The sequence below is a fragment of the Rissa tridactyla genome, chromosome 12 (genome assembly GCF_028500815.1).
Source record: "Rissa tridactyla isolate bRisTri1 chromosome 12, bRisTri1.patW.cur.20221130, whole genome shotgun sequence".
Taxonomy (NCBI): Eukaryota; Metazoa; Chordata; class Aves; order Charadriiformes; family Laridae; genus Rissa; species Rissa tridactyla.
Genome location: NC_071477.1, coordinates 4787022 through 4807847, shown reverse-complemented (window position 1 = coordinate 4807847; position 20826 = coordinate 4787022). Strand labels below are relative to the sequence as shown.

The 20826-nt window shown below is 39.6% G+C and overlaps 1 protein-coding gene across 4 annotated transcripts in view; it reads left to right on the top strand.

The window, feature by feature from the left end:
• The first annotated feature begins 4206 nt into the window (after positions 1-4206).
• Positions 4207-20826, top strand: part of RTEL1 (regulator of telomere elongation helicase 1) — a 50377-nt gene continuing 33757 nt past the window's right edge. For 3 of the 4 annotated variants that reach the window (XM_054218805.1, XM_054218806.1, XM_054218803.1), the window contains exons 1-16: positions 4379-4503; positions 4648-4765; positions 5915-6113; positions 6477-6570; positions 7498-7579; positions 8185-8245; positions 8481-8556; positions 9281-9365; positions 10495-10560; positions 12448-12601; positions 12921-12959; positions 13618-13696; positions 14382-14479; positions 15801-15856; positions 18275-18349; positions 19246-19327. In XM_054218805.1, coding sequence (XP_054074780.1) covers positions 4502-4503; positions 4648-4765; positions 5915-6113; positions 6477-6570; positions 7498-7579; positions 8185-8245; positions 8481-8556; positions 9281-9365; positions 10495-10560; positions 12448-12601; positions 12921-12959; positions 13618-13696; positions 14382-14479; positions 15801-15856; positions 18275-18349; positions 19246-19327 — 1366 coding nt within the window. In that variant the 5' untranslated portion in view covers positions 4379-4501. Of the gene's footprint in view, positions 4237-4378; positions 4504-4647; positions 4766-5914; positions 6114-6476; positions 6571-7497; positions 7580-8184; positions 8246-8480; positions 8557-9280; positions 9366-10494; positions 10561-12447; positions 12602-12920; positions 12960-13617; positions 13697-14381; positions 14480-15800; positions 15857-18274; positions 18350-19245; positions 19328-20826 lie in introns of those variants that run through there. The other variant, XM_054218804.1, reaches the window with a different exon arrangement.

The window sequence follows — 20826 nt, the reverse complement described above, 5'->3', positions numbered from 1 at the left end:
GATAATGTTAATACAATTAATTCTGCATCCATCTGTAACACTGGGAGATATTTCTTCCTTATTTTACATGTAAATACCTTTTCAAGTTCTTCCTTAGGGAAGCATTCCACTAGGGAGCATCTGAAGCCACTGGGTATTTTATCCCAGATAAGGATTAGGGAAAATTGGTGAGTATTTGGCTCCTGTGTCCTGTGCCTTCACCACACATGACGTCTGACCGGGCAGACTACCAGGAAACAATAGATTTTTCACGGAGAATCAGCAAAGAAGTTGATTTTGTGGCATGCACTTCTTTCACTATCTCATTACAAACATTATCAACATTTTTAACAATTAAATATATTCCTAGATGTCTTTCCACACAGGAAGGGCTTGTTCCAAGAACTCTTGCTTTCAACAATGCTGAAAACAAAACAAAAATTCCAAAACTGACGGAAAAGATTCTCTCTTCAACTCCTCCCAAAAAAGGGACCCGTGATGATCCTCATGAGTCATTCCAGGGAACATTTGCCTGGGGCACTTCACGGGGGAAGATTTGCAACTTGTGGTTGTTACCAGAAGGGTCACAATCCCGGCACGCTTTACGTTGCTATTTGTGGCCACGAGGCTGGCAGAAGCACACCTCGCAACATGAAATATTTGGGGAACAATTTTATCTATTGACTGATGAAATAACACTGAAAGATGAAAATCATCTGGTCTAAAAGGGAGACTGCGATACGGGAGGCTGAAACTCCTGGTACCCAGGCAACAGCAGCGGCATGAGACCTCCCGCCACCATTTGCGGGCTCAAGCTGGGAGAAGCTGCCTTAGCTGGCAAGAAATAATAATAACAACAAAAATTACGCATAGGGCAGCAGTCAACCCCCTGAAATTGTAAAATAATACAAAAGAAAGGAGAAGAAGAACGGAGGGAGAGAAACCATGACAGCCACCTCAGCGGGGAACTCAGGAAAATGTTTCCCTGAAGGCAAGAGAAACAAGAGGGTTGTTCTGATGGTTCCTCTTCAGGATCCGTCGTGCGCCTGAGAAATGAGGCCACGTTGTACAAAGGATGTGGAAGAAGAGGAAGATTTGTACTAATTCAGTCACATAAAGGTGCGAATTTGGGTCAGCCTGGGGTCTGCCCAGCTACGATGGGCATCGCGCGCACGTACAGCCAGCAGCGCCAAGCTTCGTGACTGAGCAGCTACAGATGGTGGAGAGGAGGGAATTTTGAAGTGATCTCTGTGAGCTCTGCTCCAGTGATTCCCTTCTCCTCCACCAAAGCACTAATCCCACCTGCCTCGGTTTCTTCATCTCTAAAATGGGTGTTTACTCACCTTCCTAATAACAGGATGATTGTGATTAAAATTGGAGCGTCAAAGAGGAAAGCAGTTTCATTTCCCAACAGTAAAGAGGCAGAAAGGCTCTGGATTATCTGGATTCAAAGGAATCAAATCATTTTGTGGTCAAATAAAAGTTTTAGGCTGTTGCTATGGGAACCATCACATCGCCTCAGAAAGACAACGAACAGCAACTTAATCCACTCCCATCTGAAAGGGGGAAAAATAACCTTCATGCGATCTGCGGGAGTTTCACAGCTGGTGGTTGTGGTTCTTCAAACTCTTTTGTCCCATTCCTCAAGATTCTTGCTTATCTGGGAAGAGAATTCTGCCTAGGCAGCCTCTGAAGAAAAATGACGATTATCCACTTTGTATTTCTGTACCAGACAAACGTTCGGTTTGCCGGGTTCTCTGCAGCTCGGTTCAGCCACTCACACGCCCATTTCCTCACAGAGTTTAAGGATCATCTTTTCCAAGGTTTTTCTTCTGTACGTTTGTTTTTTTTTCCCTTGAAGGCACCACTTTCCCTCAATAATAGCTCACCCAAGATCGTCGCCATGCACTAATGCGTAAGCAGTGCAGACACCGTGGTTCCTGCTCTCTGGGTGGCACGTCAAGGCCGTTATGGGTGTAGGGACTGGCCTTTCATATAACCCTCTGTGCTGCTCCGACAAATTCTTTTACCTCTCCCCTTCTCCCTCATCCTCCCTCTCCAAACTCAGGGTTTATCCTGGGGAGCCAAACACCAGAACGACAATCCAGGTGCAAGACCAACACCTTTATTTATGATGTCTGTATCCCAACATAAACAGATGTTCTAGCTTCAGTAAACCTGCACAATTCTTTTGCAACCTTAATAAGAAATTTTTCTCTTCAAAATTTTGTTTTCTCCCTTCTCAGTCTTTAGAAGAAACTGGCGTAGTGCTGCTGGAGACAGACTCGCCAGTGCTGGCACTGCAGCTTTGGTCATGTAAGGTAAACGGTGCAGAGAACCAGCCCTCCAGAAGGATAAGGAGCGCTCAGCCGGTGCTGACTCACGTTGGCCGCTGGACACCAGCGCATCTGCTGACTCACACTCTTTTTTGGGTTTGGTAACCTTCCAGCTCCCCTCTCTCAGGAGGTAACGCTGCTTCAATCAACATCGCTTAAAGAAGTTAAAATAATCTGATACAATACACTATTTATTCTTCAATGTAGAAAACATATATTTAGAGGAAATAATAATGACCCAGTATTCCATGTATTTATGATGAGTTTTAAACCTTTATTCTCCATTATAAATATCTTATCCCACACTCTCATTTTACAGTCTTTACAAAGGCATTGCTTTTGCAGCTTAATCTTGCACAGCCGGTATCAAGTTAAAGAGTTCAGAGTCAGGAACACGAACAAAACCAGTTGTTACATTTTGTGTGGAATGCCATGAAGATCCCAAGGAATAACTCAACGCTCTCTAGCCCACTGGCTACAATTAAAGACAGTTTACAAGCCAGGCAAGTTCAGCTCAAGATGTTTAAAGGCTGCCAACTAAAATAGCAACACCCATAAACTCCCCTAACTGAAGAATGTACCAGAAGTTTAAGAGATTACCTAATATACTCAAGATTTGTTCCTTTTAAGTTAAGGAACTTAACTATTTTTCTTTAAATATCAGAACACTTCTACATACAAACGAGCTGTGCAGTTTACTAGGAAAAAAGGCATTTTAAAGTTACAATAAAATAAACGACATCCTGTTCCACACCTACGCAGCAACCACCTAACAGCATGGGATGCAGCAATAAAGTACAGAGAGATGCATGTAAAGTATTTTCTTCCTACCTTCTTCCTCATATAACTGCACCAAATACAGTTTTGCAAAATTTGGGGATACAGGTAAATGATGCCTATCCATTTATTAAAACACTTTAGTCTTACAGACTGAGTAATCCATCAATCCAGAGCAGTTCAGAATTCGCTATCATCACACATACGTGGAACCAACGCCCAGTCTGAGCAACTGAAATGCCGACGCAGCCATTTCTGGCCTTGTGCACGGACACAGAGAGGGAACTGAAGGCTCAAAGAATCGTGATGAAGCAAAGCAAGGAACAAAGGAGCTGCACATTCACCTCTAACAAAAGATACCCGTCAGACTTCATCAGTGTTGTCAGTGCAGAAGCTACAAGGCTCTATGTAATAACATAGAAACCCTTATATCTTAAATACTGACAATTTCAACAAAGAATCCTGTAATATTCTGCCTTCTCCTACATGCACTACCACTGAAGGGTGGCAGATGCATAGCACAAAGCAGAACAGTGTCCGGGAGAGAAATTCTGGTCAAGGGCATCACTTATCATATGGCTCCCCTGGGCCGTTAATGGAAGGGGAGAAATGCCAGTCCCGGGGGGCCCTCACCCCAGGGTGCTCACACACTCCGGGGGAACTGAGCGGCGCTGAGAGGCTTTAGAATGCAGCTGCTTTGCTACTTTTAGCAACCAAACAGCCAATCTTTTGCCTCTTCGGGCACAAACTTCGGCCTCAGCCCCGGGCACAGCGGGGGAAAGCGGCTGTGGGACCCTCCAGCTGAACCACCCAGTACCTGAGGCCTCTCCCCAGGCCCGAGTCCCGCTTCCCTGCGGGCCCAAACCCCACCGGCTTTGATCCCCTCCTGCCCGCGGCCCCTCAGGCCTCCACCACGGCTCACAGAAGACGACAGCAGACACCCCAGCCCCCCGCCACCCAGGCGGGCAGGAACCCCCGCCGCCCCGGCCAGGCCAGGCCCACCGTCAGCCCACCGCCACCTCCCCACCCCCGTTCCCCAGGCAACGCCGCAGCTCTCGCGGGAGCGCCGGGCGGAAGTTACGCACGGCTCGTGAGGGAGGTGGGTGGTGGCACGTGACACAGGCGCGGGGATTCTGAACGGGAGGTGAGGGGCGTCCGCCGCCGCGCTGCCCACGTTCCCATGGCAACTGCCGCCATGGGCCGGGGAGCCCGGGAAGGCAGGCCCGAGCAGCGGAGGGGCCTGGGAAGGCGGGATGGGGTGCCAGGAAGGCGGGCCGGAGCGGGCCGGGGGTCCCGGGAAGGCGGGCCCGGGCGTACTGGAGCAGGCGGGAGGTCCTGGGCCACGCACGGGCCGGGCCCCGAGTGCCCGTGAGCCTCCTGCTCGGGCTGCCGTGACCTCCCGTCCCGAAATGTGAGGCGAAATGCGGGCTTTTCGGTATTCCGTTGTGCAAACGAACCTGCCCCGATTCCGGTCGGTCGCTCTACGTGACACCGGCCGTGCAGCCCCTTCGTGGCGTGGCGGCAGGGTAAACCGCGGGCCTGCGCTTCCTTGCAGGTACGTGAGGGAAAACATGCCCAAGATAACGCTGAACGGCATCACGGTGGATTTCCCCTTCCAGCCCTACGAGTGCCAGGAAGCCTACATGGCCAAGGTGCTCGAGTGCCTGCAGAAGGTGAGTGCCTCCCCCCGCCCCGAGGCATTTGGGTTCATTCATCTCTAACCATAATAATGAAAAGAGGTTGTCACAATTCAAGTTTACTTTTTGTGGTCTGTATGCTGCCTTTTCCAAATCTTCTCTGACCTTGTTTCACTTGTACTTTTATTTACTATATAGTTATTAAAAACCCAGCAATGTGCTGGTGGCAGTCAGTAGAAAAGTAAGTAGAATGTTTCTCGAGAAAAGGAAGAGAAGCTGAACAACCAGTCCTTGTGTTGTGCAGTTTTGTCTTTAATTATCTGGGATTTGGTTTTGTGTGATTATTCCCTGGACTATTAGTGTAATTAATCATTTTATCTACAATAGGATAATCTTACGGATCAAACGTCAAACAAGAGAATGTTTTTTACAATAGTTAATCTTTGTTCTGGAGATGGTTAACAGATCTCTGTGGTCCCTGTGCTTCTGAGAGATCAAACAAGCTTATTGTGGAAACTTTGGCTATCCACATGGCTCAGCATTCCTCCTTGGCGTGGGCAATGGCTTGATTCCTGCTTGGTACCTTCTCATTTTAAAGTAAAAGTGTTGTAAGCCTGTTATATATATAAAACTTTTTAATATACTTGAACGTGAATTGTCACAGCAGTGCAAGCCAAGCTGCTAGTTTTTCTGCAACTTTTAGTGTTATGAGCTTTAAAACTGTAACGTCCGGTAGGACAAGATGTTTAAAAGTGCTTGCAAAATTTTATGCCTAAACTATGATGTGGGATATAGTCTTAATTGTAAAGGAAACTGTCAGTCTGTAATCTACGGGTGACTTTCTGCTTTTTTTTTTTTTTTGCAATGACTTCTAATATTTTCAGGTATTTTATGCTGAAATTGATGCATTCTAGTTACGCTAAGAGTGGAGAATTCTTAAATAAAGGATAATAGCTGGCTCTGGGTTTTTAGATTGAGCTTTGCTAAATTGATTAGAGGGTCCTAGAGGTTGTGCATTTGTAACAACTTTGTGAGGTGTCTGTGTGTTTCTGTCGTATGGTAGAGTTTACCAGGTAGTGATTGTTTTATTTAATGAGGAAATGCAGTACTGCACAAAGACCTGTTCCAGTTGAATCCCCAAATTGCTTATTTTTTCCCTTTTAATTTTACTTCTCTTCACTAAAGAAAGTGAATGGAATTTTGGAGAGCCCTACAGGCACAGGAAAGACCCTCTGCCTGCTGTGTTCCACTCTGGCTTGGCGGGAACACTTTAAAGATACTATCTCAGCCCGTAAAATTGCCCAGCGTATGAATGGCGTGGAACTCTTTCCTGACAGACCCATGTCATCCTGGGGCAATGCTGCCACAGATGCTGATATCCCGAGTAAGTACTGTGATTTTTATGCTCAGTAGGGGTGATACAGGAAGGTTAATGAACACTTGCTTTTATCTGTCTTTTGTAATAAGTACGTAATTATAAAAGTCACGGAGCCATTTAGCAGCTGAAGCACGGTTTCACCATTGTATAGATTTTAAAAGCGTTTTACATATTTTTAATTTTTCTTAGAACATTAGAAACTCATCTAGCTCGTTTTGTGTGTGAATACTTAAATGACAAAATTTCTTGCTCTCTCTACAAGGCAAACTGTTACCATAGTACCAGCCGGGAAAGGAGGCTAATAATATCTCTAGTTCTTCTTTCCATGCTAATAATATTTTTCTGCTTTTTTTCTCTTCTATTTGGCAGCTTATTACACTGACATTCCTAAAATAATTTATGCCTCCAGAACTCACTCACAACTTACACAGGTCATTAACGAATTAAAGAACACAGTCTACAGGTAAATATGATTTTGGATAATGTTCCTATTCAAAGAAAAGGCAGAGAAACCATTAATTATTGTTTGAATTTATGTGGATAAATGTATAAAAAAACCGTTATCCAGAGAAATGTAGTTCTCTTAGTATGTATGTATGTAATCTGGATTTCTTTGTTGCTGGGTTTGAGCTTTTTTCATACTCACGGTTTCTCTTATCTCCTTTGATCATAGAATTTCTTGAATTTGGTCTGGTTTTGATTCTTTACTTCACACATTTATTTCTAAAATTACATATATTTTTTCCTTTTTTTTTTTTCTTCCTGGGGCAGTTAAGGCAGTGGGAAGCCATTACAAAGTTGAATTCTTTAGGCTGATGTAAATCTATGGGGAACTTTGGATTTTGCTATACCAGTTTCTGTCAGAGTTTTCAGGTGGTGACTGAGCTCCTTGGACAAGCAGTAATCATTTGTTTGTGTGTTTCTCATAAAGATACAGCCTTGTAATAAGCAAAAAAAAAAAAAAAAAAAAGTATTGTGAATGTTTGTAATGCATTAGTTCTTGTCACAACCTTACTCTAAATATCACAGCCAGCTTGGAAGAGCCTGTCATAGATGAGAGGCCACGGCTTATGCATCTGAACTGTCATAACAGAACCCAGATTTATAGTGGATGATTTAAGTTGCTACTCATTACTTCCTGCTGTAAACTGCTGCTTATTACCACCCACTGCTACCAGGAGAAATACAGTACCATAAAGTCAAGTAACATATACAGCTGTTACAAACAGATTAACTTACTTAGTGTTTCTGATTCTGACCCTTATTTTGGGCTCATGTTTCTGCCGAACCTTTCGTTTTTGATATATTATAGCCAACCTGGGCGTGTACAACTGTGTTCTCCTTTCTCGCCTTAATTTTAACATCAGCTTTGTGTATTCTTTTTGAACAGGCCAAAGATATGCGTTTTGGGTTCCAGAGAGCAGCTTTGCATCAATCCTGAAGTGAAGCGACAGGAGAGCAACCACATGCAGGTCAGAGCAGAGCCTTGAAAGCACAGTGAGAACATGGAGGCTTTTTGCTTTGCTTTGGTGCATGGTGTGTAATTCTTAACTCTGACGTTGTTTAACTGCTGGAGGCTGTAGGGAAATATAGTAGTTCTAAATGTGTTTCGACGAACTTTTACTTTCTAGTTTTATGAGTGCAAAATTTAATTCTGAGTTTCTGGTAGCATTTTCTGTCGAGAGAAGGATTGTGTAGAACGTGAGAGTTAATTGTTTGCAGATTCTGATCTGCCACTTAAGTGTTTTTCAAGAGCAGCAATAATTTCAAAATAGTGCTTCAGTTATCGATTTACCCGTTATTTTAACAAATAATATCAAATATTACTGTTTTGAGAAGTATTAGTGGCAAAAAGTAACAAAATTTCCTCTGAGCATCTGAGGGTTCTGTGCTGCATAAAAGAGAGCATAACTTTTAAGGTGGACAGAAGGACACGTGATTTTAAAACTGAAGAACTGCGATTAGCATGTATTCATTAGCTGATGTTACAGAAAACTAATACCTCTTCAACCCTTAACCGGCTTTTCAGTGCTGACAAGCTGTGCTACTCTTGGCTAAAATATACTGTATTTTACAGATCTACATGTGCCGAATGAAAGTGATGGCTCATGCGTGTCATTTCTATAACAATGTGGAAGGTGAGTTTGGCCATGGAAGTAAAGCCCTGTCTTTTGGAGAGGGAGAGATTTGCTAGGCAGGAAGAGAAGTTTGGAAGAGTTGGCAGAATCTGCCTGTGCGTGAGTGTTTTGCTCTGTGTTAGTGTCTTTCAAGAACGGAATGTTAGGAAGTGGATGAGCGCGATGATCAGGGTAACAACAGGTCTTTGTGTGATACCTTTACCTAAGCTTGTGGTTGTGATGTAATTTTTCACAGAAAAGAGTACAGAGAAAGAACTGACTGAATCAATCATGGATATCGAAGACTTGGTTAAAAATGGAAACAAGCACAGGTAAGTGATCCCCGCTGACCTTACTCCCCCTTACTTGTGAAAATAGTGAAAACTATTCCTCTGCTTGTTTTTTATTAATACCTTGGTATGAACTTGACATACGCTAAAGTGGCAGAACAGTGATGAACGCAAAGTAGAGTGGCTAAATATGTTGCAGAGACAGCTTCCAACAAAATCATGTGTGCACTACAGCCTTAGCTTCTGTTACTGCAGTTTTCATCATACAACGATTTATTCCAATCCTTATTTGTGTAAAGACTGAATCGGATCAGAGTCAGGCTCACCAATATTTTATTTCTTGCTTGAGCAGAGGCTGCCAATATCATCTGTCATGACAAATGATATTGCAGTTTTGTTTCAGATCGAAGAGGATGAGGTGACGGATTTGTTGCGATAAAATAGTCTAGCGCAGCATTGACTTCTAGCCTAAAGAAGCAAAATGATAATGCTGTAATGAATGCCACTATTTCTCCTTTAATTTCTTTTTTCTTTGTTTTGTTGAACTGCACAGCTAGGTATTATTTCCTGTACTTCTTTTCACTTGTGTTGTGTGAATAGAGCTAATCATCTGCCCTAAAATTAAACATGCCAGTTTCAACTCGTTAAGAAGTTGATTAGAAACCCTTGAGAGTATGAAATATAGTACATGAACGCACTCTTAATATTTCTGCAAGTGTTACTTCATGGTTTGTACTACTTTTTTTTTTTTTTTTTTTTTAAACAGAGCTTGCCCTTATTATCTCTCTCGAAGCCTGAAGCAGCAAGCAGATATTATTTTTATGCCTTACAACTATTTACTAGACTCAAAGGTAACATATATCTTTGCTGTTAAATGCAATTGTTCTTCTATTTGTCTTACACTGGCTATTAGCGGGCGAGCTGTGAAGAACTGATGCAGAGCAAGTGAATGCATTATGCGATATACTTCAAAACTAATCAAAACCTAGTTAATTCAGAACCCCTTTTGTGTTTTTCTCTGTAAAGTTCTTTAACCCAGTTAAGAAATATTTCTTTTTTTGTTTGAGGTCTTGCTGTTGTTATAGAACTAGCTTTGCAGAAAGTGATGCCTTTCTTGTTTGTTGATATTCGCCTCCTGAATGCAAATCTTCAGTTGCATACTCTGCAGCTAACTGTGGGATTTCTAGAATAAGGAATCTTTTTCAGTAGAGTTTGGACATCTCTCTTGGAAAAAATTGCTGGCTTTGTAAAAAAAAAAAAAAAGGGAAAAAAAAAAAGGTGGTTGCAGTAAGTTGTCCATATTTCATGGATAGAAAATGAAACCTTTGAAAACTCTATTGAGGAAACAAATCTGCTGACATCTTCATGCAACTTGCAGTAATCCATGAATTATAGTAAAAGCCAGATTACATTCCATTGCTACAAATGGCAAAAAGACCAAATGTTTATAAATGAAAGAATAACATTAAATTTAAAAAATCTCTGACCACCTTAAGCAAAGAAGCATTGTGAAATGAAGTTATATGCTCTGGTAGTGTTGGGGGTGTTTTCGGAGCACCCACTTCTCGCAAAGATGACAGAAGCATAAATTTGTAAAAACAGGGCAAATCCCCCTGCTTCGCACCCCACTCCTCCCACAGCCCTGTCTGTAAAATAGGGACTGAAATTAATTCTGATTAAGCTTCTGTATCCTAGTACAGTACAACAGGTTTTGGTTTTTTCTTAAATTAGAATGTAAATAGTAACCTCCATAAACTTCTATGTCATGCATTTTATCACCTTCATTTCCAGAGAAAACAATTCTATGGTTTATATATTAGGTAGCCACAGCAATTACTTGCTGTTTTCTTAACAATAAATAAATAATTTGAAATACATGAAAACACAAATCTGTTGCCTGAGCCCATTTCTCAGTTAAATCAGTTCTATATTTCTCTCTAACTTTTTTGTCCATCTCTCTCTCTCTTCTTCATCTTTCAGAGCCGGAAAGCGCACAACTTAGACCTGAAGGGGACTGTGGTGATACTTGATGAAGCTCACAATGTGGTAAGTTTTTTCTGGTCTGTTTCCATTTTTCAAACTTCACCAAAAGTTTCACCAAACTTTCACCAAACTTCACACAAACTTCACCTGTGCCCTATTACAAACAGCCTGTAAAATCTGTACTTAGCTATTTCAGTTCTTAATGTTCATTATCATTAATATTTCTTGTTTCCGTGACATTTAAAGCTTTGTAGTTTAATTAACAGCCCTTTGATGCTACTGTGATTTTCTACAAGATGATAGTTTCTTCCTGAAGGGCGGATCTCCAAATTTATGAGGGCACTCATTTTCTTATTTGGACACTTCTGTTCCAGGGTGTCAGAAGTCATGAAAGATCCATTCTTGAAGCTCAGCCGCATCGGCTGTCCAAGTGCAGTAGACACCAAATGTCACTCTTACAAAATTTTCAAGTCTTCATTCATAAATAAAAAAAAAAAAAGAAAAAAAAAACAACAGAAAAGTGTTGCATTATGAAATCTTCTCTTAGTTGGCTCAAAACTGCAGCCCTTTGCCGAAATAATGAAATGCAAAGGAACATTTGAAATATGTCCCTTTTTTTCTGCCACATGAACAACCTCCCAGTGGGACTTCTGATAAACAGCTGCCAGGTTTATTTTCTGACTGTGTGTTGTTCTTTCAGTAAACAGGCCACTGGAGCACGTGCCATGTTTCACTAGAGATAGTTGCAGAGTTGCGTCCAGTATATTCTCCTTTCATCGGAACATCTTTTTTTTTCTGTTGAAAAATCGGTGGAAATCCAGTCATAGTTGTTTGGATTTTTGGGGTTTTTTTTCCCATTTATAGTGTTTTAAAAATATTTATTGATGTCTGCATGCAGAAATTAATTAGAACGTCTATTGTAGAACTACTCATTGTGCAATAGTTCTCCCGTGGTACTGTCTGTTTCATGTTAGTATGTGGAAACTTAGTAATTACTCTGAAGTAAAACTGACTTGCAGCTAGTTCAGTGCTTTTTTCTTTATAACTTATTTCTTCATAGCTATTGCAGTCCAATTTTTGTGTAGGTTAGTTCTTACTATTTCTCTTTATTCTTCAGGGAAGATGAGTCTTCTCATGAGTGAAAAATTTGTGACAAAACAGTATATGACTTATTTTTCAAGGTCATAGAGAGTTTTGTCAAACTTACCAGTTTGGTGAGTGTTGAAACCATTACTACTTTTTTTTTTTTTTAATTGAAAGTTTGTATGTTTCTTTCCTTCTCTATAATAATATTTGTTCTGGCATACATTTTGGCCCAGGTTTTACATATGAATAATACGCATTTTACTGATTTTTTTTTTTTTTTTTTTTCATGGTTTCCCTTCCCTTTTTTTTCTCTATGCCCCCTTCTCTGAATGCAAGATCATGAGGGGCAAGGACCATGTCTTCATATGAGTGAATATAGGGATACAAGTATTTCCTGCAAGTGCGAGAGGGGCTGGGAAGTAGCTCTTTCAAAGGACAAAATGATTCTGCAACTAAAAAATTTGCTACTTGAACAATTTGTCATCAGACAGCAAGCTATTAGGTGACTGTGTAGGAGAAATAAAAGGATGTCAGGGAAAATCTATCAGCCGCAACACTAAAAACACAGAGAAGGTGACGCCTATTAAAAACAAAAGGGGTCTTAATGATGACAGTGATTTGCTACTAGGTGGAAATGGTAGAATGTTGATAATGTGGAAGAGGCAAAATCTGTTCTATGTTTCAGAAAAAAGGATGTCTAGTAATAGTCAAAGTCTTAAGGTGTTTGTAAAATGTCCTCTGGCCTGAGCTGGAGATCAGAAATGAAATCAAGGCTGGTCATCTGGATTTTATCACCTATGAAATTGCCTGAGCATAGAACACACAGAGCAGTCCAAGTAATGCTTCCATTCCGTATATTTTTAGGAGAAGTTGTGTGAGGAGTCATCTTCTTTTGACTTGACACCCTACGATTTGGCTTCTGCAATGGATGCTGTAAATGTCGTACTGGAAGAACAAGCCAAAGTAGTTCAACAGAATGAAATAAATGCTGAATTCAATATGGAGTTGGCCAGTTCAGGTGTGTTGACAACTACAAACCACTGTTTCACTGGGATTATAGGGTGCCACTGCCAAGAACTAGAAAATAACTTTTCCTAACATTTTCTGGAAAATTTACTCTCATTAGTAGATACATTATTGTTAATTAGTAATCACTGTCAGACAAACATGAGAAGACTTGGCCAAACCAATGTGACATGAGGGGTGATGAAACAGAACAGTGGGTGGAATACTTATGGTTTTTCATAGACACGGTTCTAGCCTTCATATGCATAATTTCAGAAAAGCCATAAACTAGGAATGAAACATCCCCTTGAAATCTTTCCTTTCTTCAACAGGACTGAACATGGAACTTGAAGATATAGCAAAGATAAAGAGTAAGGTTATTTTTTGTTTTGTTGAAAATTGTTATTGAAACAGTTTCAAAAGGTCAACAACTATAAATCAGGTTCATGTAGCATTTCTGTAGACATTGCTCGTAATTGGGAAATTCATGGAGGTTTAAGTTGTCTCTTTTTTTTTCAGAGAATTTTGTGGAATATTTAGTTAGTTTTTTCCCCAAAAGACGAGAGATTTGGCAGATAAATGCATCACTTCCTTCTTCGCTAGGAAGTTCCCTTGTTTTCTAATCTCGTGAGTGTGCTGGAATTGTATTAGTTGCATCATTCTTCTGTAAAAACATGATGCTACATAAAGTTAATAGCAAGAGCTTGAGATAGCTCATGTTTACAAAGGATTTCCAAGAAGAACTTTCCCCGTCTATATAGAAGAGTTTAACATTTCGCTGACAACTTAAGGTTCATCTAAGAATCAAGGTTATAGAAGTTCTTAAAGTTGAATACGAATATTTAGAGATGATAGCTAGGAAGGTGTTTTTGATCATTTTGATTTGTTTACAGAATCAAGAAAACAGCTATGTTGCTGCCTTTGGTAACAGCCTTTGTAATAAAGTACTTTTGAAATTGAGGCTCAGATGTGTCCCAGAAGTGAGTTTCTGTGAACTCTAACTTTTTTCCCCTCTTGTTTCTCTTAAAGAAATTCTTCTTCAGCTAGAAAGTGCTATTGATGCAGTGGAGCTGCCACCGAATGATAGCGGAGTCACCAAAGAGGGAAGGTAAATTTCTTCTTGTTAATATGTTTGCACATTAAAAGTACAGCAGATTCTGGACCCAGGGGAAACTGAGTCAGGTGTCAGGATTGAGAGTACCATTCTAATTCCTGGGAATACTGTTTATTCAAGGTTTTGGGTTTCTTTAAATTCCCTTTCTGTAGTAATCTTTATTTCTGGTGGAACTCCCCTTTAAAGTGTTTCAAGAGTGGAAAATCCTACGCTGTGTGTTTGCCTATCAGGTATCCTGAACTGGAGGAAGCTCCACACTGTGCTTCTTTCAGTTTTGCATCATGGTTTAAACAGAGGTACTAGTGCTGCAGTGATTTGATTTGAGGTACCTCAGAGCTCTGTAAGTCTATTTCTGAGCTAAAGCGTATTGTACAGTGTAAAAAAATTAAGGGAAATTGCATGCAAATCTGTTTCTAAATTAATATTTATTGTATGTTGTAGAGAGGTCATGGAAAATGTGAAGGGTGTGGTCAGTACGCTTTCTTTCATGTCAATATTGCCTGCTGTCTTTATAATCAAATGCTTAGTTTTATTCCTGTAAATTTTTCTTTCTCATGGAGACAAGAACATGTTTTGCTACTAGGTGGTGAAATTGTTCTGATAAAAGAGTAACAGTAATTGTGTCCATGTGATTATTTACAGTGTTTACCCATTTGTGCTTTTTCTCTGTAAATTGCAGCTACATCTTTGATCTGTTTGCAGAGGCGCAAATAACATTCCAGACCAAATCCTCACTCTTGGAGTCGCTGGAGCAGATTTTACAGTTTCTTTCAGGCCGTAAGTTTAAATTTGTTAGTTATTTCACTCAGACTTTTCTCTGTAATGTAAGTAATCGGAAGTTTGCATTGATCGGGGAGAGGACAAGAAAGGCTTCTTTGGTTAGATTTAAATTATAGTGCTTTTAAAAGCTAAAATCTGACCCTGAGGACCTGTGTCTTTTTATTAGGGCTTTCTGTGAGGCCCTCTGCTGGGAAACATGGTTTATGTCTGTTCATGCAACAGAACTAGTTTTAGGAACTGCTTTGTGTCGAAACTTGAGTGTGCGCTAACATATGGGTGCACATACACGTGCATACATAGAGGATTTTTGCACACAACGCTCTTTCTCCAGACCCAGAAGAATTGTGGGGTGGAGCTTGTTGACATTTTTCTGATGGCACTTTTGATGTCTTGAGTCCTTCCTTGGTCATGGAGTCATGAAACGGGAATATTGGGAATCATGTAATCTGTTTGGGGTTTTTTAAAATTATTTTTAATTGATTTAACCAGCTTCTATTCTACTGTCTGTCAGCATTTGGTTCTTAATTTGCCCTTCTGCAAAGAAAAATCTCCAACTTCTACATGTGCTAAGAAAATGATTTAGTTAGTTCTTACTAGCAGACTTTTCAGTAAAAGCATTGAAGAGAACAAGCCCATCCATGGAGACTGTCAGTTCTGCAAGTGCATCCTTTGAGAACACATCTATCCTTCCTTTGTTTTTTTTCCCCAGCATCTTTCTCCTTTTTGGGTTGTTTTTGCTCTAGCTTAACAGGTGCATCTGTTTATCACTTCCATGGTCAAATTCTCATCATGGTGTATTTCATATGTTCTTTTAACTGCTCCTCTGTAGTCACTGTTTTAAGCATACTAGAGTCTTGGATGTGATTGTAAAGGGCTAGTTATAGCTATAGCAAAGGTTGGTTTTGTCTCTTTTTGCATAATGGGGTATTCGGTTTTCTATTCTTTTTTTTCATGAGACTAAAATTAGTTGTGTGAGCTTTTGAAAAAGCAACGAAACAGTTTAAGCATGCTTATCTTTGTCTTAGTTCTCTCCTTTCCATTTTTTTAATGTGGAGGAGCCTTAAGAAGTTCATGTAATTGTCTCAGGTGACAGCTTCCCAATGCATTAGAGACATGAAACTTCCTTTGGGATGCCAGTTTCACGTTTCTCCTTGCGTTCTGAATAATGGGGAAAAACTTGAAATAATTTATTTGGCTTAGATAATATTTTCAAGCCATTATATTCAGTGTTGTGCTGTTCAAATAGCATATGGAGATATATATATACAAGTGGATGTATGTTGGTGTTGTAAAAGTAACCGTGCATTACTCTCTCTAGGTACTGGGATATTCGTCAATACATCTGGATTGCATAAACTCTCAGATATTATCCAGGTAAGTAATTAAGGCTGCTTATGTATATGTCTGAAAGATAAAAGAATCAGTTTAAAATATGTGGAAAGATACTGAATTGATTTTATTCTTGATTGTACGCACATTTGTGCGTTGATAGAAGTCTACAGGTTTTTGAGGAGAAAGCTGCTGCCTAATGGGATGTTCTCCTTTGATTTTTACCCAGATTGTTCTCTCATAGTTTTGATGTCCCTTTTTGGACAAGCTCAATTTAAATTTGTCTGGTTTTAGCCTCCACCAGGTGGAGCTTGGTTATTGAGCTGTTTCTAGCAGTAATGTTTGGAAATATGAGACCTTCTCATGAATTGTATTATGCCTTAGCCAGGACAGGCTAAGGAAAAAAGCAAGCAAAATGTTAATTTAACTGTTGGGGTTTTTTTTTCCCATTTAATTATTAAATTCGGGGATCTCTAAAATAAAAATCTTTAGTGCCACAGGAACTGAATGTGATACTTGTGGGTACCCATATGGTGCTGTCAGTCCTCTCCCTGTTGTGCACTCGCAAAATATTCATTATGAAGAAACTGTGCCCCGGAAAAATAGAAGGTACAGTGGACCAGTGGCCTGAAATTCAATTTCTAGCTTCCCTTGGAAGTTTTCTTGAGTGATACTCTGAAAGAGGGTAATGTTTGGAGAGCTTAAAGTTCAAAAGAAGTAGCACCTTAGCCATAGTGTTACATATTGGAAAATCTGATGATGCTTGGGATTAAGTTCACTATATTCCCAGAATTTGCTGATTTAAGAACATCATCTTGGCCTGAGTTACTGGGTGTCAGGTTGAATAAAGACCTTTTCCTGACAGTGAAATAAGACCTTTACTTCCCAAATACTTGTGGTGTTTTTGGATCAAGAAGATCCCTTTACTCCCGTCTTTAGTAGGTGGGTGAAGACAATGACAACATTTTAATGTGTGTTAATCATTGCTTTTCTGTCTTGGTTCAATGATTTTAATTATATTTTTTTCTGTTAGAAATTATAATTCAGCCACTGATGCAAGAAATTCCATGATATTAAAGTCTGGTGTGCGTGGGAATGTTCAGTCTTTTCATAGTTTTCTGGTTTTGTTTTACTCGCTGGTAACATGCCTAATAGATTAGCTGCCAGATTTTTTTCAGAAATCCTTGTTGTCAGATCTTTCTTCTGGAAAGAAAGCACACAGATTAGTATGTGCTGTGGGATAACTGTCGGTGTGTGCTTTTTTAGCCTGTGGATAGGCGAAAGGTGATTTGAACTGGAAGAGCAGTCTTCTGCTGAAAGCTAAGATCCCTTTGCTGCTGAGGATGCGCACATGGACAATTATTACAAATCATCTGCCACATGGTAGTTTGTTAGCTTGACATATTTTTAAGTAGGACTAGGTCACTGAGTAATTGTTGTTTGAACGCAGTGCTTTCTTGTTAGAGCCTTGTCTTCAAGACTTAATTTATAAACAGCTTGTTTTTATTAATAATAATTTTTTTTCTTCCTTTTGGAAGAACACTTACTAGAATCTTTTTCATACATCATATCTTTGGCTATTTTTCAGAAGTCGGTATTTCCAGTAATTGTACTTTCTTTTCACTGGTAGAGAACATCTTTCTTGTTGCAATTAGCTGATATTCTTATGAGCTTGGATAATTCCTTTTAAATGTCTGAAGAAATTTTGTTTAGAAAAATTAACAGAAGTTATAAATATTTGAGAACCACAGCTGTTTTCACTGAAGTTGCACTGGAATGCCATGTGTTTGAAAGAGCATCGCCCTTAGTCATAAGACATCACAGGAAAGGGGAAGAAGCATAACTCTGTGCAGAAGAGTTGATAGAAGCTTTTAATTTAATGTATGAACAACTAGATATGATTACAACTTGCTTTTTTTTCTAAGCAGAATATTACTAATGTAGAGTACCATGGCGGAAATTTTAAACTAAAGGAACTCAAAAAGTTCTTTTACACTCAGTTGTGACTGTTCTTTTACACTCAGTTGTGACTCTGATCTCATGAATGTGTAGTGTGTTTATGTTTATCCACAGCCAGAAGTCTGAATAATCTAATTATTCAGGCAACAGTCTGAATAATAGTACTGTCATATGTATGGGTTGAATATATTTAGACACTGGCTAACATTTTTTGGATCAATGAGAAAGCCATGTGGCTAGCAGGAATTGCCTGTAAAAAATTAATTTATTCAAGATTCCTTGTCTTTATTTAATAACAGGAGCAAGGAGATACATTTAAGGTTATCACAGCAGTAACTTTTGTGGAGATACCTTGGCCTGAGTTACTGGGCATCAAGTTGAATTAGACCTCTTCCTGAGAGTGAAATAAGACCTTGTGGAGATACTTCTCAGTGCAAAGATGCATTAGACAGTTTGCTGGAAACAGTTGTTAAATCTTTCCATTTGTTTACATCCATTTTCCAGACAGTATTCAACATCGATCCTCCAGAAGGCACAACAGGTTTCATGCCACATCGGTCAATATCTAAATATTATAAGGTACGGGATGCTTTGTGTTCTACGTTTTTCCTCGCTGGCATTTAATGTCTGTGCTTAGTGTATCCAAGACTCAGAAGGATGTGGATAGTATAGCAAACGATGATGTTGATTACAGGGAGGATATATAACTTCTTCAAAAAAAAAAAAGCAAACCAAAAAACCACTAAAGGAACTGTCGTTTGTTGTTCAGGTTCCAAGGAAAAAGAGGACCTACACAGTATTTTTTAAAGAAACTCTAAAATGAAATTAGGAAAGTGCAGCAAATGTGCGTTATTGAAAACTTTGATACTGCATATTATGCAAGAATTAATGTGTTCTTCCAATAATCTGTTCTCTTGACTTTAGTTTAGCCTATTACCAAGCAAGTGCAGTTGAGCCACTGAACCTCCCCCCTGAAGTCCTGATAATTTATTTTGTCTTTGGGACTGATGGGCTGGGATGCTATAATGAATTTTAGGAGCAGATCTTTTTTTAGATAAAAGGTAACTTTTATGTTAAGTTTAAGACTTGGTACTATTTTTGTTGCTAAATGCAGCAAGTTAGAAACACAATAATTTTTTTTTTTTCTAGTCTGTGTGTTTTATTCTAATGGACAATACCCAAATGATGGGGTTCTTTGTCTCTGCTTAGGGCAGCCCAAGAAAAGCTGCTCCCATAAACGGAGTCAAAATGGCTGGTTAAATGGGGATATTCTTCTTCGCTCCTTGTTAGATGCGTTATGGAAGACTAGAAACAAAATAGGGAAGACAGACAGGAAATAATACAACCTTACTAACACTATAAAAGTGACACTAATTATGTTAACTACCCTTAATAGGGGCTAGCTTTTTTGAGGGATGAAGTCCAAGTTAATTTCTGTAGCTATGTCTAATAATGTTTCTGGTTTTTTCCTTCAGGTACATATTCATCTGGATAACGGTAATCAGAAAAAGAAACAAAGGACAGATTTCTGGAATTCATCGTCCGCAAAAAAACAAGGTATGGGACTCGGTTTTGGGGAGGCTCATGCAAAAGCTCAACCGCTCCTTTCTGTTTCAAATAAGAGAAAACAGTTGAAGACGTCCCAGTTTGCATTACGTCACATTTGTGAACAGGGAGTCCTCTTGCAAATTTTGGAGTGTCATTGTAGGATTTTGAGTTAAACACCACCTGTTATCTTAATGTTAAAAATGACTCTGAGGAATAAAGGGCTGAACAGAATAACTCAATGAGGGCACCCTCTGGATCTATATATATGCAAAATATTTTTTAAACCCAAACAGCATGGTACTATGCCTCATAGAGCTGAAAAGTCTTCGGCGTGTGATTAGTAAGCCTGGTTGCTGTCGTCCAAGTTAAAACCATCAGTAGATGTGGGATTGGGAAAGGTTTTTGTTTTTTTTTTCCCTCCGCTAAGTGTCCTGGTTTGAGTTAACTTCAAACCAGAACACTAAGTTAGCAGAGAACCAGTGGGTGTGGTTTGGTTGTAGGGGATTTTTTTGATCGTCTTCTGTAAGATGAAGAGACTTGGAGCATTCGTGTTGCCCTAGAGCTCTCTTTCTCTAGAACAGGGTAGGTTTTTAAGGCTTTGGGACTTTAAGTTTGAAGAATTTTAGGATTGTTTGAGGGTGTTCCTTTGCAGTTTTATGTTTCCAAGTACAGCTCCATTGTAGATACAATGAGTCGAGGAGATGTGTTTTGCTTTTAGAGTTACTTTGAAAGGCAATCTCAATATAAAACATTCTTGTACCAGTGCTGCTTTGTGCGCTTCTGGAATAGTTCTAATGCAATCATTCCAATGAAAGAAAATCATCTCCATTATGGAATGCTTGCTTGTATTGGTGTAGAGAAAATCTTCAAACCAGCCCAAGAATGGGAAGCTCTCCTTCCAGATTGACGTTGAGATTTATGAAATGCTCTGTTATCTTCATATCAGCTATATTTCTCTGTATAACTGTGTTTTGTTAAACACCAAATTAGTGTAGCTAATGCTGTAACTACCTTTTACAAGAAGGAGAGTCATGTATAGATATGATACTGAAAATGTGTGCTGAAGGTATTGTAATAGTAAATTCCATGAAAGTTCTTAACATCCGTTGAAATTACTCACATTTAGCGGAGGAGTTAGAATTGGTTGGCTCATTCTGAAGCTCTGTAGTGAAGATTCATGTGATGTGCCAGAGAAATAACGCGTGAGAATGTGAATTCTTAGCCAGGAAATGCCTGCCAGGTAACAGCCTGAGAGCACTGTTATCTTCTCTGAGATGATCTTTTTTTGAGCAACTTCCTAAGTTCTTCAGGGCATGTTGTCACTTCTTGATAGTTTCAACCTCAACTATACTTTTTGGTCCTCCTTGTTCAACTGAGATTTCTCCCTCTCCTTGTCTCTCTCCTCCCACCTGTTTTATTCCTTATGCTCTGCAGAACTTCGCATCTGGAACTACCTCAATATAACCATGCTTCAAAACAACATATTTAGAAGAAAAAAACCCACCTGG